Raw genomic sequence first — 17,579 nt, 5'->3', positions numbered from 1 at the left:
AAAAAAGACTCATGGCCTAAATAGAATAAAGTAACTAAAAATGGAATACAGTTTAAAAGGTTGTTTTGCTTACTGCCATGAATATTAGTATCCCAAACAATTCTACAAAGATTAGAACTCTGATGTAATCTAATCTCTATTATTCTCCTTCATATTATTAATTTTTTTGTTGTTGTTGCCTCAAAAAGTATCTTTAAGCCAGATGTAGTGACTCAAGACTGTAATCTCAGCTACTTGGGAGGCTGAGGCAGGAGGATTCCTTGAGCTCAGGAGTTCTAGGCTTCAGTGAGCTATGATAGTGCCACTATACTTTAGCCTGGCGGTGACAGAGTGAGACCCTGTCTCTAAAAAATTTAAAAATTTTTTCAAGTCTTTAAAAAGTATCTTTTAAAAGTATCTAGCTGACATATTTTTCAAAATTTGTATTAGCTATGTGTTTCCTTCTAAATCTGAACACTTAAAAGCTCTCAATAATTATTTCCATACATAAAAGGGACAATGTTTACAATCATAAATGATTACAGCATTTTACTCTTGCAATAATAATGTACATTTATACATCGATAGAATTTCAACACAGAGAGCACAAAAGAAGATATTCATTACAGTTTACACATAGAAGGTCATCCATATTTGAAAGTGTTTATTACAGTACATCCAAATGATATGCCAGTATAACAGGTTGTTACGCTTATTGCATGCAAAGTCCGTGTAACACAGCCATGGGAGAGCGGATCATGCCCCAGTCTAGGAAACCCAGAAATGATGCTCAAGTCTGAACTTGTCAATTCAGCCTTTCAGGGGCCAAAGTTGAAGATGGAGCTCTAAAGCAAAATTTGATACTAAGATCAAAGGCAAATTTTGGTGCACCCCTATTAAATTGTGTCACTTCTGTAAGAGGGACATACTCGCTGTCCATTAAAAATTATGTTGGGGAAATGTATTTATCAACATGCAAACATTGTCTTGTTAATGCTGAATTTTAAAAGCTAGTTATAAAAGATAATGAAGATGTGAGCCCAGATTTGTAATCAAGGGGAAGCAAATCTGAGTAGATGAAAGATTGCGAGACACATACAAGATGTTCACGATAATTAGCTCAGGGCTTAAGATGAAAGGTTTTGTTTTGCTTTTAATTAAAAAAAATTATATTTTCTTACAAAACATATTACTCATATGGTTTTTAAGAGTAAAAAATATTTAAAGTGCATCTTTTCTGTCTCCCCTTCTCTTTCATCTGGAGCCAGATTTTGAGCTTATGGAAGCAGCCAGATGGCCTGCGACACTGACCATAGCCACCTCCAGGCCTCACCGTCCATGTTCATCTGAGGGCCAAGGCTTTGGCAGGCTGCAGCTGCCTTTCCTGCACCTGTTCTGCGAGGAGAAGGAGACGTGCCAAGAGGAAGGCAGAGATCAGGTGGAGGGCAGAAAAGGGCAGTGGGCAATAGTCCCACTTGACCAATGACAAACTGGAATCTCAGAGGCTAGAAGTCCCAGAAAAATCCATCTTCAGTCCTGAGGCCCAGGGAATGGCTAAACTGCAGGTCTAAACTTTTTCACAGTAGAAGAAAAAGCTGCAAGTCATTCTCCAAATCCATTTCCCTCTTCTTCTTTCTCAATACAACTCACAAATCTTAGCTGGTTACATACTGACTAGTAGCTAGGTATGGCCATGTGACCAAGTTCTGGCCAATGAGAGAGGTAAGTGCATGTAAAGTGTGCGACTTCCAGGAAATTCAGGAGAAACCTCAATCTACTCTGCAGAAAGAGCAAATCTGAGACTCAGAGAAGCTAAGGAACTTGCTCAAGGTCACATAGCCAGTGAATGGCAAAGCTGGGATACAAGCTCAGGTCAACAGACACCAAAAACTTGTGATTTTTTTTTTGGTCACACCACACTGCCTCTCTCCTGGGTCCTGGGCCATCTCTGCTGGGGTAGGGGGAGGGAGAAAGGTGCAGGGGGTGGTCAGGAGTGTGAGGTTTGTGCTGCCTGCTGTGTTGTTACCTCTGTGATGGTAACAACAAATCTAAGAGGCCTCCAAACAGCCAAGGGCACTGCGGGGACCTCACTCCCCTCCTCCTGTAATTGAGATGTCAACCTTCTGCCTCATTCCTTCCCATCCTGGACACCTGGCATTGCAGGGCTCTCAATGGAGACAGCTGATTTCACCCTGCTTCTCCTGAGCCTCCTCCATCATGAAGACATGAACTTGGTGTGTCAGACTGATAAGTGAGCACTCTCTCACTACCCCCCTTTCTTCTCTTTCCTCTCTCCTTTTCTGTCTTCTCCTCTCGGCCCTCTCCCTCCCTCCTCTTTTCCCTCCCTATGCCCCCTCTTTCTCCTCCCTCTGCCTCCTACACACTCTGAGATGAAAGGGCCAGTTAATCTTGCTGCCACCGCTTCCATGGGGCTGCATACTCACTTGCTTGTCCACAGGCACAGGCGTCCCTACCAGGACTGCCTAAGCGGTCCCTGGAAACCATGGCTAATTGGTGAAAGAGCCCATTCGTTCATTCTTCCACAGCCTGGATACTGCAAAAGAGGTTCTCTCAAGCTAAGCCAAGATTTCCACCCTGATGCACCAATCACCCGGGAGACCACTGGGTTTACTTGTCACCCAGACCTGTAGTTTCCACCTTGACATGTGAGCTTGGAGGCTGAGCATCCCTGCCCCTAATCACACACACCCCCTCCAGCACAACAGAGTGCCTGAGGGCATTTGATTAATGTGCTGCAGGCTTACAAGTTTATGAATATTATATTTATTCATTGAACCAATGTTTACTGAGCACCTACTATGTGCCAGACTCTGTTATAGGCACTGGGGATACAGTAGTGAATAAAGCAGTTCAAATCCTGCTCTCTTGGAGTTGAGAATTCAGTGGGGAGAGACAGACAGTAAACAGACAAATATATACCTGTCAAGTGGTGATAAATGTTGTTGAAGACAAAGCAGAGTAGATGGAGACGCAGAGTGCAGAGCACAGCAGTTTTAGGTAAAGGGAGATCTTTTAGGTCTGTTACTCTGGAGAAGTAAGTTACATACCTGCTTCCTTTATGTAACTGACATGTTCCAGAAAAGTTAGATATCAATGAGATTTGCATATTAAGTCATATTTCAAATCAAACATAGTCAAGCCTTGCAAATTAACATGCAGCAAATCTCTGAACCTCAGTTTCCCCATAAGGAAAATGGGTTTGATAATTCTTGCCCCAGCTAGTTTATGCTATTGAGAGAGATTCATGGGGTGAAATTTTAATTTTGTGGATGTACTTTGTAGCCTGCAAAGCACTTTATTACATCAAACTAATGTTATCGTTGTTAAAATGAAGACATAGTTAGCAAAATAAATTACTACTTCCAAATAGAAATTCTGTGATAATCCAATTTTCATGTATTTAGTTGGCTAAAATGAAGATTACACTTGCATGTTTTCCAAATCTGGGCAGGCAGGGATGGCATCTTTGTAAGCCTTCTGAGGCTTGGGAAGCACTCTGAGTTTATCCCTGGCTATGACCTGCTGTCAGCACTAAAGAGCATCCTGACCCAAGCCTATCTTCACCTTGATCTATCTGAAATAAGAGCATGAGAATGAAGAAAACCCCCACCAGCCTTCTTAGGTGCAGCTCCTTGCATCTTGGAATAGTCTCCATCCAAAACATTTGGGGCATTATAGGCCTGACAGACATGGAGGCGGGGTTACTCACTCAAGGCAGAAGCTGCTTGCTACATGGATTTCTCTCCTTGTAATACAACACTCTGAGGCAAAGTGGAATAATTTCCACTTGAAAGGGAATTCATTTTATTCAAATAACACCACCAAATAGCAAGATTGAGGGTGCATATCTCCAGGAAAGGGCTGGACAGCAATTAGATGCTTATCTGTGTCCCTGCCCCCATCGTACTGCCTGAAGGTACAGTCATGGCTTAACTATAGGAATCTACAACAAGAACAATGGAGAGTGTGGTTTATAAATTATTTCTGTCATTGTTTATGGAGGATGAGATTAGACTCAGGGTGGGTGGTGGCAGGTTGCAAGATCAATGGCAAATGTGTCCTCACCAGACATTTCTTTTTGAGACAGAGTCTTGCTCTGTCACCCAAGCTGGAGTGCAATGGCGTGGTCTTGGCTCGCAGCAACCTCTGCCTCCTGGGTTCAAGAGATTCTCCTGCCTCAGCCTCTTGAGTAGCTGGGACTACAGGCACCGGCCACCATGCCTGGCTAATTTTTATATTTTTAGTAGGGACGGGGTTTCCCCATATTGGCTAGGCTGGTCTCAAACTCCTGACCTCAGGTGATCCGCCTGCCTCAGCCTCCCGGAATGTTGGGATTACAGGTGTGAGCCACTGCATCTGGTCCTCACCAGACATTTCAAAGATCTTAGAATGTAGCTCTTCCTTTCAGAGACAGACCAGTAGCAATTCATCAATCAAGAGACTTTTACTCAGTGTCGACTCTGGGCAAATCATCCTATTAGGAAATATGGAAGAAACCCCAAAACATTTCCAACATAAGCAAGGAGCTCTCATTTTAGTTGGAAAGAGAACAGAGTTCTGTGGATGAAAAGAGGAGCCCTAAAGAGGATGTGGGAGACACTAAGGCACTTAAATTACATGATCCCATTTGATCATCATCACCACAAAGTAACAGCAGCATTCTTATTCCCATTATATGGAGGAGAATACTGAGAGCTGAGAGGTTAAATAACTTGCTCATGGTCACACAGCTGGTAAATGGCAATAAAATGCTCATTCTTAGTCTGCTTGACTCTCATGAGGCCAGAATCCAAGTGAAGTTTTCATATTGATTTTGCCTCCCTATTGATTTTGTCAGGGATAAGCATATGTTTTAGAAAAACAAAATGACATTTGCCGTGCTTCCCTTCACTCCATTCCTTAAGGGGAGCTGAGGAACCACTAGCTTTAGATCTGAAGCTTTAATGTCCTTTTCTGCTGATAAATGATATTTCTAAATAAATAATCGTCCTTGTCCGTTTGTGTTTCCACGACCAGATCTCCTTTTCCTGACTGAATACTCCCTTCCCCCACTAACATCTTCCCACGTTCGCTTAGCTTCTTTCTCTCTTTCCTTTTCCTCATACACACAAATTCAGACACACACCTTCCCACCTCACACCCATATGCAAAATAAAATTAGAAATACCACCCGACTCACAAGGTATTTGGGGAATGGAGATCTTCAGTCAGTATAGCCAAATCCAGGCACCCCAGGCTCCCTCCCTGCCAAGCCCATGTGAGAGGCAGACAGTGCTTGTGAAAAGGGGCCCAGACAGCCACAATTATGAGACAAAGCTGCTCTGAAGGAAAAAGGGCCATGTGTGCCTCCCCGTGTCTGTCCTGTGGCCACTGGAACTCACAGGGCTACCAGCTGCTCACGGCCACCATGTGGCATACTGTTCTTTCACTTACATGTCAGATGCTTTTAGAACGCGAAAAGGTTTCCTGGCCTCTTTTTTATTTTGATGTATGCTGATAAATTACAGAGGAGCAGTGTCTGGTTATTCGAGAATAGAGGCTGAGCTGATTAGCATATGGCCCTCATTTCAAGGGATTGCTCTTGTTTTAATCAGCCAGTTGAGAAAGTAATAAATATTTATTTATTAAGTATGCCATCACCCAGAGGAGAGGAACAGGGCAGGTAGGTGAGCTACGACACCCAGGAAATTGAGGATGGTGATGGCACCAATATTCCTGCAGTGTTTGATGTTTTTAAGGCTCTGCTCCCCCCGCCCCCCACTATTTGATACACACTGGTGTGACTACCCTCTTGGTGCATCACGGTACCCACCTTAGAATAGCGGAGCCCTGGAAGGGGAAGGAAATAGAAATAGGAAGGTGGGGGTAGGGCCCGAAGAAGCAGCTCCAAGTTCAAGCTCTGTGTCTGGATAAACTCCCATTGTCTTTCCTTCTCCCAAATCAGAGCTGCCCATGGGTCCCATGGTGATGCTGGGTTGTGTGGAGGCCGAGGGCAGGAGCATTAACGCTAGAACAAAGTTCAAGTCCAGGCTCTGTCACTTAATGGCTGTATGACCTTAGACATGCGACTTAGCTTCTCTGAGCCTCAACCTCCTCATCCCCAGAATGGGGCTCAGCCAGCTTCGTAGATCAGGCTGAGAGGATTAAGGAAGCGTCTTATGCTAAAGGCTTAGTGCAGTGCCTGCTACCTAGCAGGGGTGCGATAAGTAGTGTCTCTAATTATGATCTAATCAAGCAGTGCTTGCCCTGGGCAGGCCCTGTTTAAGAGTTATACATAGATTTTCATTTAACCCTCACATCTCTGTTTTACAGATGAGGAAACTGGAATCTAAGATTACACTGGAATTTACAGACGAAGAAACTGGAATCTGAGATCTCACAGTAGTGAATGGTGAATATTCAAACCCAGGTAGACAGGCTCCAGAGTCCCAACTCCCAATCCTCTGTACACAGCCCTTTCGAGGAGATGACGCTGGTCTTCACGGGTGTTGCCCTGGCAAGCCGACCTCTCAAACCCCCAGGGTTCCTTCAGTCCGAGTGGAGAGCAGGGAAGGTCGTGGGACATAGCTGAGAGGGAAAGGCAGGATGATGGCTTGAGAATCCACATCAGGGCTGAATCCCAATCTCCCAGCTGGAACGGGCAGCTGAAACCAGGCAGAGCGCCCCAGCCCGCTCAAGGGGAATCGAGGGGGGAGGAGGGGGCAAGTCCACAATGCTGAGACTGGCGGCCAGAGCACCGCCCCCAGGAGCGGAGGGAGGGGTGGCGGGGCTGGGGGGTGCCCAGTTGCCGTCCCCGCCGCTTCCTTGCCCCTACTCGCTGGCGCCCAAGTGGGAAAACAGCAGCTGCCCGCTCCCTCCTCCCCACATCCCCGCTACCTGCCCAGTTCCCGAAGCGAAGCGCAGGCTGCGAGCCAGCCGGGCCGAGCCCACAACTTTGCAGCCTCGGGCAGGGCGAGAGCCGGCGTCCGGGGCTCCTCTTCTCGGCGACCAGAGCTCGGTGAGTTCATTTCCTCACCCCTCTGCGGCGGCGGCAGTGCGGCGGCGGAGGCGCGGGGGGCGGCTTCCCTTGCGTCCGGGAGGCAGTGGCCGAGAAGCCCGCGGCCGCCGGCGCTGCCGGTCTTTCTAAGGCTCTGGCTGTGCCGCCCTCTGCCGCGGACGAGGCGGGCGCCAGTGCGCAACGGACAGCTCCCTGAGCCCCGGGGCCCCACGGGCGGTCTCTGCTGCCCCTTCTCCCGCACAGGGCCCGGGCTGAGACTGCCCACCGAGCGCCCCTCACTCCCCTAGCCCCTGTCCTTCGCCGCCTTCCCAGCGCTGCGGCGCATCTGGCTGCTCCCGCGCCCCCCTGGCGACCGGCGCGGGGAAGGCACTTGCTTCGCCGGAGCCCCAGGCCAAGGGCTCTCCGGGGCGGGCAGCGCCGCCGCAGCCCCCGGCGGCGCATGACTGGGGGCGGTGCCCAGCCCCCCGCGACCACCCTCTGGCTTGCACTGCGCTGCGCCCCAGCGGCAGGGAGAGGCCCACGCTCTCCGCGGAGGCTGCGGGTTCCCGGGGGGCGCTGGGACCTGCAAAGGGGATTCCAAGGTGACCAGTCGCCCCGTCCTGACGGGACAGCCTGGACGGAGGCCCCGTGGCATCCGCCCATCCTAGGTGCAACCGCCTTCCCAGAACTTTTCTCGCGCCTCCGGCTGGCCAATTCCTTAGCCTCTGGAAAAGTTCTCTCGGGCGCACGGAATCCTATTTCTCGGTGGCTTCCGAAGCTGGCCAGGAATCCCGGCTGTGAGGCGTGGAGTGGGATGGGGACGCTGCAAGGGCTGCGCACGGCGGCGGGGTCGATCCCAGGAAAGGCCGGCCAAGCATCCACTCGTGCGCCCAGGGCGTGCTTGTCAGCATGGAAAGGATTTCGGCGCCATGAGGGTTGTTTGGGTTTCTCTCACCAGGAGGGCGGGAGGCGGGCGCGAAAAGGGGATTTTAATTTCGCCTCAAATGAAAACGCTCTTTGCAAAGAAACAGCCCGGGCAGCCAGCGTTGGAGAGATGTGCTGGCCAGGACCCGCTGACACAGGTATTCTGGCTGCGTCCCCACCCCACCCGGCGCCCGAGAGCGAGTGTGAGTGTATCGGTTGTTTTAATTGATTTTTTTAAGCTAGGTGGCAGAGGCTGCGTGTCTGTACACGCAGATACATACATACACAAATACAGATACTCAAGCGCACACAGATTACACGTACAGAGTCACAGACAAGGACACACACACACATCGTGGTCCCGCACGCACACATACCTCCAAAGAGCCTTGGGTAACCGGTGAGGTCCCTGAGTGCTGCCCAAGATGTGTGTGTGGGTGGGGGCGCAGGGAAGGAGAAAGGGAAGTGTGAAGCAGGATTTCCAGCAGCTCAAGTGCCGCTGATACCTCTGCCCCCAATCCCAAATCCTTCCCTTTCTCCTCCTAGGGAGGTCTGAACCAGAAATCCCAAACCTGGGCTTGTTTCCACAGCCACAGAGGGGAGGAGTCCTATCCCCCAGCGCCCCCCACCCTCACAACTTGTATTGCTGTGCCTGACTCTACCGCGCCAAGGCGCCGAGCTCGCTCAAAACCCCAGGCAACACTCACCCCCAGGAAGGGCCTAGACCCGAGGCCGCTGCGGGCTCGGGGTCTCTGGCCTGCCTGGTCCGGGGTTAGGGAACTGGGGAGGGGAAATCGGCGGGACAGGGGTTTGGGGGCGTGGAGTCGCGTGCAGAGCCCCAGAGGCGCGGCACGGAGGAGCGCGCGAGGGCGCCCCCTGGACGCCGCAGTCAGTCCTCTTCTCACCCCGGGTCCCGCAGGAATGTAATCGAGGATGCTGGCCCTGCGGCTGCTCAACGTGGTGGCCCCCGCCTACTTCTTGTGCATCTCCCTGGTGACCTTCGTGCTGCAGCTCTTCCTCTTCCTGCCCAGCATGCGCGAGGACCCCGCGGCCGCCCGGCTCTTCTCGCCGGCCCTGCTCCACGGGGCGCTCTTCCTATTCCTCTCGGCCAACGCCCTGGGCAATTACGTCCTGGTCATCCAGAACTCCCCAGACGACCTGGGCGCCTGCCAGGGGGCCTCGACCAGGAAGGTTCCGTGCCCCTCACCTAGCACCCACTTCTGCCGAGTGTGCGCCAGAGTCACCCTGAGGCACGACCATCACTGTTTCTTCACCGGCAACTGCATCGGCAGCAGGAACATGCGTAACTTCGTCTTGTTCTGCCTCTACACCTCCCTGGCCTGCCTCTACTCCATGGTGGCCGGCGTGGCCTACATCTCCGCGGTCCTTTCCATCTCCTTCGCCCACCCCCTGGCCTTCCTCACGCTCCTGCCCACCTCCATCAGCCAGTTCTTCTCCGGTGAGTGGGCCTTGGCAGGCAGGTTGGGCTCTACCCAAAGATCTCCCACCCCAAAGGTTGCCGGGCCCCAAACTCCAGCCCCAAAAGTTGCCAGATTTAGCAAATAAAAATACAGACCCTTCCACTAAATTAAAATTTCAGATAAACAACTCATAATTTTTTAGTATAATTATGTCCCAGATACTGTATGAGATACACTGAGAAAATTTGCTATTGGCTATCTGAAATGCAAATTAAGCGGACATGCTGTATTTTATTGGCCACATCTCCCCATACCCTCATCATCCTCATCCATCATGCTGTCCATATGCTCACAGAGTTGTGGCATCCAGGTAATATACCTGCTCTGTGCCAGGCAGGGCTGGGTGCTGGCCATTCCTCCATGTAGCCCCATGAGGTACAACCATGCTATGACCGTCCTCTGCCTGGACCCCAGTCCTGCTTACATGTCACCCAAGGACTCTGCTCTCCAGAGGTCTCACCAACCAATTGCAGTAATATTGAACTTGTTGCCAGCCCAGCCCAGCAGGAGACTAAGCCTCGTCCTCCTGCCTATTATGTTTGACCTCACCAGCCTGTTCTCCAGCCTGTTCTCCAGCCTGCCGATGGCTCAGAGCAGAGGGAACTTGGGTGGGAGAGGCAGGCATTTTTTTTTTTTTTAGACAGAGTCTCACTCCATCACCCAAGCTGGAGTGTAGTGGCGCAATCTCTGCTTACTGCAACCTCTACCTCCCAGGTTCAAGTGATTCTCTTGCCTCAACCTCCCGAGTAGCTGGGATTACAGGTGCGTGCCACCGGCTAATTTTTGTTATTTTTAATAGAGACGGTGTTTTACCATGTTGACCAGGCGGGTCTTGAACTCTTGACCTCAAGTGACCCACCCACCTCGGCCTCCCAAAGTGCTGGGATTACAGGTGTGAGCCACTGCACCTGGCTGAGGACTACACTTTAACTAGTATGCACAAGGACCACTCCCTAATATCTGGCCCTAGAAGTACTCAGCTCCTGGTGGCAGTTCTTACCACTTTATTCGGCCTTGAGACTGGCTCCTACTGCGTTTCCTTCCACTTCCTCCCTATCCTGGCCTTTGACTCTGAATGACTTAGCTTCCACAATCGGTAGTGTCTACGTGCTTGGGCCTGCATGTATAGCATTGTTATCTCCATTTCTCAGATGATGAAACCAAGACTCAGATGGGATTAAGTGGCTTGCCCAGTATCTTCCTACTACTGAGTGGCAGTCTCTGGTCTGCCTCTCGGGTCCTTAATCCACAGCTCTTCTGTAGTGGCTCAGGGAATAGAGCATGCTTCCTCACCTGTTGGCCTTCTAGGAGCAAAGAAAGACAGGGGGCAGCTACTTCCACTGAAAGCCCAAGATTGTTTGGAGGTGCCTGGGCTGAACATTCATAAAATTTCTGCTCTACTCTGGGAGAAGCCATCATTTCAGTCTTTGTGGTGACTACAGCCCAGTTCTTCCCAGGCACAGAACTATCATGCCATTTGGCAGTGGGAACACAGAGATACAGAGGGGACCCAGCTACGGGGGCTGCCTTCAGGGCTGGTGGCTGAGCTGGGTCCAGAACTCACAGCTTTCAGGCCTTCTGGATCCCAGCACTGGCACAGGAGGCTGCTGGGACCAAAATAACCAGGACGGGGGAGGGTGGGTGGGTGGGCTAGGGGGTGGAGTGTGAGCACAGGCAGGTGGAGGGATGAGGAGAGCCAACAAGCCTGCTTATACTTTCTTTTCCAAGTAGTTTCGCCAACCGTAAAAATGGATGGTTCCAGAAGGAAGACCTTGAAATGGTTTGATTTGAGATAAATCTGGGCTTGAGGCCTGTCCATATGTGCTAGGTTTGATCTGATGGGAGAACAGAGCCAGTGAGTGCCCACCTTGGGGCCCAGACTCCTGTGCCAGCATAAGGATGAGTTCCCGTGTCTTTCACTTCCTCACCATATCCGCTGGGAATAGGCGACCAAGACTTCTTACCTCTAACTCTCCTATCTCATCCTTTGTGACCTTTCATCTTTCCTCTTGACAACCCTCCTTCTTTCTCTCCCATGACATACACCCCACCTGTTCAGCTTTCGCTTTCCTATTCCTCTTGTTCCCCAACCCTCAATCCGAACAGTTGGTAGCATCGTCTCTCATCTGCTCTGGAGGGCAGGTGGACAGGAAGGAGTAAGAAGCATGGGTTGTTTAATAGAAATTGAGTTCGAGATCAGCCTGGGCAAGATGGTGAGACTCCGTTTCTACAAAAATAAAAAATAAATAAATACACTAGTCAGGCATAGTGGCATGTGCCTGTTGTCCCATCTACTCAGGAGGATGAGGTGAGAGAATTGCTTGAGCCCAAGAGTGTGAGGCTGCAGTGAGCTATGATAATGCCACTGCACTCTATCCAGCCTGGGCTACAGAGCAAGACCCTGTCTCAAGAAGAAAAAAAGAAAAAGAAAGAAAGAAAGAAATTGAGCTGTCCTCAACTCTGGTGCAGATCTGAGTCAGATCTGTCACCAGAGCATGGATGGCCGTGAGTTTGGGCCTTGAGAGCTAAAAGAGGGGTCTTCTAGTGTGAAGGTGGCTGCCAACCACAGGCCCTCAGCTAATCCAAAGAGGGAGGCGGCTAGTTAGTTAGGTGTCAGAAGTTGCCCTTTCTTTTGGCTTTGTGGGACCAGTACAGGTTGCTGTGTCACCTCTCTGACTCTTACTCTTATCTGGGAAATGGAGATGCCACCATCTGACCTGTATCTTGGCATTTGGGTAAGTACACCAGCATGATGGGTGCTACCAGAAGGTGCAGTAGGAGGGAAAGGGGAATAAAGTTCATTGAGCACCTGTTATGTACCATCCACTATGCATGTCACATTTCACCCATTCCTCACGACAAGTCCATATTATCATATCCATTTTTAAGGCTCAGAAACCAAAGACTCAGCAAGGTTAAGTTGCACTAACACCACACAGCTGGTATGATTCCAAATCAAGATTTGGAGTTGGGGCTTGTAGCCTCCAAAGTTCATACTCTTTCCACCACACCACACTGCCTCTTGGGGGCTGCCTCTCTGAAGCTGCTTCTGGAATGAGCCACTTTGGGAGGGAAGCAGCTACTTGTCCTTGGATGTACTGAAAAGTATGCTGGGTGATTATTTGTCAAAGGTGTTATAGATGCTTGTTGGGAGGAAGGGGCAGGGGAGATTGACTGATGTGTCCTTTTAGGCCCATTAGGAAAATTCTGTGATTTTTGAAAAGAAGCAGAACTATTATTACACAGTTAAGAGGAGCTGAAGCAGCCAGGCTAGGTAACTTCAAACACTTTTAGACAAAGCAGGTCCCCAGAATAGCCTTTTGTAGCTGCTGCATGGGGCCAAGAAAAGGCCACAAGGTCTTTTTCTCATGCCTTGATTTAGTGCCAGGAAAAAACCCTGTGGGAAATGGCTTCCATCCGCCCAGGCTTATTCCTGGGGCAGTGTTGCAAGGCAGGCCCAAGCTTGACAGCTCTGATGTTCTCACATCACAGCTCGAGGGCCATCTTTGCCTGTCAGCATTCCTCACACCAAAGGGCACCATGGACCTGGGATCTTCCATCCCGCACATGGCTGCCCAAGCTAATCTGTGCCAACAAGGAAGAAGTGGGTCAGGGGAATGGCACAGCCCAATGTGAGCCCTGTCCCACTACTGCCCCTGTGCCAGTGGAGGGGCTGCTCTAAATGGCAGCTGGGCCTATCTGTCTCCAGCTTTGTAAAAAACAAAACAAAACAAAAGACAAACAAACAACAACAACAACAACAAAATGGGTATCCAAGCTCCTAGGGATGAGGACAAGAGGAGGCTGCTAATGAGAGAATCTGAATCAGATCCACATCCTCCCTGACTGCTGAGTCCACCACTGCTCATACTGGACAAGTGTTGAAAGACCAGTTCCCAGGACTTTGGAAATTGGAGGCTGGAGAGACTTGGGAAGAGGTGGGCTGGGGCAAGAGAAGGCGAGGGAAAGGGCAAAATATGGTTGAGATTTTCAGGGGCAGAATAGGTTGTAAGGTGGAGTCCTTAGAGGAGATACCCCCACCCCACCAGAGGAGGTGATAGGGTTGCCCTACAGGGAGCCAAGGGCTAAGGAGGACTTTCGAATTAACTCCAGGGTCCAGTGCCCTGGCTGCTGGGCAGATCAATGTAAGTGTCTTTGCCACAGCTGCCAAAGTTGCAGCCCAGCCAGGACTCTAAGCCCTGAAAAGGAGAAGGAGAAAGCTTGATAGTTTCAGGAGTTAAACTTGAACTCATTTTGGATGTAGTCTCCTGCTCTGTAAACATGACCCTCTGCTGGGAGCACCACAGTGAGTGTGAACGGGGATGCTGACCACTCTGTACATCATTTTCTTGAATCATGCAGCTGAATGAAATCGTTAGTATTATTGTACCCATTGTACAGATGAGTGAACTTCAACTGAGAGGTTGGGACACTTGTGTAAGTCCACACAGCTGGGAGACTCAAACCTAGCATGGACCAGCCATCCAAACTCTGAGGAAGAGTGTGGGAGCTGTTACTCAGTGATTATTTCAAACCAGTAAGAGGAAGTGCTTGGTTTAGAGGGATTCTGGGGAGATCCTGCCCCACGACACAGGGCCAATGACCTTGGGGGCCTCTTTTAGCAAGATTTGATTGACAGAACCAGCTCTGGTGGAATGCTGTGGTGGCCACACTGTCCTCTTGTTAACATTAATGACTGAATTATTCTCTACGTTGGTGCTCTGGGCTGCTCTTGAGACTAAGCTCATGACTTATTCTTCCCAGTTCTCCATCATGCTGTCATTTTCCTGAGTCCTCTCAACTAGCGCTCCCAGGACAGTATAGAGAAGGTGCTGCGGTCTAGACATCTGCCCAGACACCCGCTCCCTCTTTAGGGTCCTCAGCTCACCCCTCTCTCCTCCTGAGCAAAACCCCTTCACCCTGCTTCCAGCCCAAAAGGAGAAAACAGAGAAAGACAGGCATCTCCGACTCTACAGAAATGTTATCAGCGGCCAGATGCTGCCCCAGGAGCTGAGGGCTCTCCTTGCTAAGCTCATCAAACTTAGCTGTTTTCGCCAGGTCTCCAGTTTTCCCCTCTTGCCTCAGGTGCCATCTGCACCAAGAAAAAGTTAGGGCAGCTGGTTCTTCCTTCCTCTCCCTCACTGCAGCTGCAGCGCTGAGGTTGCTACAAAATGTAGTGTCAATCTCATTAATCTCCCTCCCTCCCAGTGGAAAGCCTGCCTAGATCACAGTTCTGCAGGTGGCCTGGGTGTAAAGCGGCTCTGGTGTTTCCCCTCCCGTTGCCCTGCAGGAGCTGTCCTGGGTTCTGAAATGTTCGTCATCCTCATGCTCTACCTCTGGTTCGCCATCGGCCTGGCCTGCGCTGGCTTCTGCTGCCACCAGCTGCTGTTGATCCTCCGCGGGCAGACCCGCCACCAGGTGCGGAAGGGGGTGGCAGTGAGGGCCCGGCCCTGGCGCAAGAACCTACAAGAGGTCTTCGGAAAGAGGTGGCTGCTGGGCCTGCTGGTCCCCATGTTCAATGTCGGAAGTGAGAGCTCCAAGCAGCAGGATAAGTAGCAGACACTCCCGTCATTTATCTCTCTCTCTCTCTGTCTTGACTCCTCCTGAGCATAAAACCATGGCAGCCTTGTCTCCACCCATGACCCACTACAACCTTGTGCTGGTAAGGTCCTAGCATCTTCCCCCCGCCTTCCACCCATGAGAACAGTGTGGGCTGGTGGATTATGACAAGGAGGAAAAACGTCCCCCCAGGCATTTCTAGGCTCCTCACGAGCCAGCCAGGTGGCTGCTAGCCGTTAGACTGCCTCTGCTTTCGTTCCTTCCCCTTGGGATCCCTGCTTTCCCCCTCTTCCTGGCTCATCCATTCTCCACCAGGTCTCATTCATCACTGCTGTCTGCTAGAGCCCTTCCTCTCAGCCTCCATGTTGGGAGAGGGGAGTGGATTCTTGCTGCTGGTATGAAACTCCCTGGGACCTAGAGGCTGGCAAATGTTTAAAATCACCATGTGTAAGAGGCAGCCAAGTCAGCTCTGCCAACAGCTAGGGGAGTTGGGAAAGAGTGGGTGTGTGTCTGCATCCCCTCTGTAGGAAAAAGAACTCAGTAGCTTGCTGCTCCCTCACCCCACCCTCCAGGTTCAAGACCCTTTCTCTGGGAGACAGAAGTCAATGGCCTGCTTTTTCCAAATGCTATTCCCTGTCCATCCTGCCCCATCTGGCCAGCCCAGCCCAGTCCAGGACCTGGCTGGATGCTTCGTCTCCCTGGAACTCTTCCAGCCTTTCTACTTGATCTCCAGCCCCCAGGTCTTTGCCAGATGATGGGAAGGCAAGGAAGAAGGGACAGGGAAAGAGAATTACTGATAAAGGAAGGGGGTATTCGACTGTATAACCATATGGAACTCTGTGTGTGTGTGTGTGTGTGTGTGTGTGTGTGTGTGTGTGTGTGTGTGTGTGTGTGAGAGAGAGAGAGAGAGAGAGAGATGGATGGTGGTGAGAAGTGTTGTTAGAAACATATAGGAATAATGCCTAGGGGAAAGGGAGAAGTGAGAGGGACAATTGGGTTCATTTATGCCCTATACAAAGGGCATTCCAGCAGCTGAAACTTTTCAGTGTTTGAACGGCTGCCTGTGAAGGTAGTGAGTGCCCCATCACTAGAGGTATTCCAGCAGAGTCTAGGCAATCGTCTGCCGGCATGCTGTGGAAGAGATTTCTGCACAGGGTCATTCTAGGTGAGCTTACACATTCCTTCCAACCCCAAGGTTCTGGTGTCCTGGTTGTGACTGCTGGACCCAGAGGCAAGATCTGCGGAGATGCCTGTGAGATATTTGCTTTCCTGGAGGGGAGTGTGGGCATGGGAGGGGTCTGAAGATCAGTACCCAACCCAGCCACTGAAGAGAGAGTCTATGCAGAGACAGGGCTACCTGGGTGGTTGCGGGGACTGACATTTGAGGACAGGGAGATGGAGCCGTGTCATTGTCAGTGGCAGGGCATGGGGGGCAGTGGTGAGTTAAGGCTGGGGAGTGGAGATGACCGGAATATAAGGGTGCAATTCCCAGACCATCCCTGCGCATCTGACTGACTCCAGTGGAGGCACTACTGTGTGTTTTCTGAAACCCAGAGGACCAGACCCCTGGGGCATATAAGGGAGGAGGGACAACACAAGTGCCCCCTCCTGACTGGGTCCCAAAGCCAGTATGACATCCATGCAGGCAGTAGTGCTGAATCCACGCCCTGCAATGCCCAACCGCCGACCACAGGGATCTGCTGATAGCTGCACAACACCCTGGGTTCTTGAGCAGAGACTGGGAGGACTTTACTGTGGTTCTGCCTTCACGCCCCCTAGACAGCTAATGTAGTACTCGACCTGCTCATACTTCTCCCTCCCATATTCATTCATTCATTCATCCATCCTACATATATTTACTGAATGCCAACTACGTTCCCAGCCTCTTCCAGGCACTGGCAATGCAGTGGTGAACAGGGTGACAAGATTCATGCCATCAGGGGCACCTTGTCACGGCCGTCTGTGCACTGATTCACACCCCCTGAAAAATGGTCACTCTGCCATCTTGGTGGTTGGTGGGGCAGGTTATTTGGAAAGAAAGGATGTGATAGAGATGGCTGAAGGGGGGAAGCCTAGGCTGCCTCAGTGGAGGAGTCACCGGGGCATCTTCACCCCCAATTCTGGCCATACTTAAGCAATGGGAGGGAGAGGGAGGAGGGGAAGGTCTGGGCAATTTTGGCCTTGACTCTTTCCTGACCCCAGAGCTCAAGCTTAGAAGCCAGCCCTGCCGTTTTCAGCCTCCTGAAGTCTCAGCACGGTGAGGCCCGACATCCTGAGGAAGGGCAACAGGGAGACCTACAGGATGTTGACTGCTTGCAGACTGGTCAATGGGGGATGAGGGTGGGGAGGTTGCCAGATGTGAGACCTGAGTAGCATTTGTACACATGGCCCTGTATTGTCCTTGAAGAACATCAATAAAATATATGGTTTTAAATTGGATTTGATATGATTGTATGGGCACTGTTGGTAGCAGGGCTGTACTGAACTGATGCAGCCATACTAGCTGTTCAAATATTTAAAATAAGTATTGAAAATACTTCTATCTTAGTTGGTAAATAACCATGGCTCAGATTCTCTGAGTATCCTACCCCTTCTGCCCCTGCTCCTCCCTGGGAACCCTTGATTCTCTCCACAATCCA

The 17,579-nt window shown here is 50.7% G+C and overlaps 1 protein-coding gene and 1 pseudogene across 2 annotated transcripts; one reads left to right on the top strand and one right to left on the bottom strand.

The window, feature by feature from the left end:
• Positions 1-5,598: 5,598 nt before the first annotated feature.
• On the bottom strand, positions 5,599-7,631 carry LOC106999501 (uncharacterized; annotated as a pseudogene). Its single transcript, XR_013396471.1, has one exon. The product of XR_013396471.1 is annotated as an uncharacterized LOC106999501 (transcript).
• ZDHHC22 (zinc finger DHHC-type palmitoyltransferase 22) lies at positions 6,783-17,374 on the top strand. Its single transcript, XM_015144235.3, has 3 exons — positions 6,783-6,997; positions 8,820-9,359; positions 14,672-17,374. The coding sequence occupies exons 2-3, from the start codon at positions 8,834-8,836 to the stop codon at positions 14,935-14,937; spliced, it is 792 nt and encodes a 263-aa protein (XP_014999721.1). The 5' UTR covers positions 6,783-6,997; positions 8,820-8,833; the 3' UTR covers positions 14,938-17,374.
• The last annotated feature ends 205 nt before the right edge of the window (positions 17,375-17,579 follow it).

The sequence above is a fragment of the Macaca mulatta genome, chromosome 7, assembly GCF_049350105.2.
Source record: "Macaca mulatta isolate MMU2019108-1 chromosome 7, T2T-MMU8v2.0, whole genome shotgun sequence".
Lineage (NCBI taxonomy): Eukaryota > Metazoa > Chordata > Mammalia > Primates > Cercopithecidae > Macaca > Macaca mulatta.
Note: the sequence above shows the minus strand (reverse complement) of the source record. Positions and strands in the feature narration are given on the sequence as shown.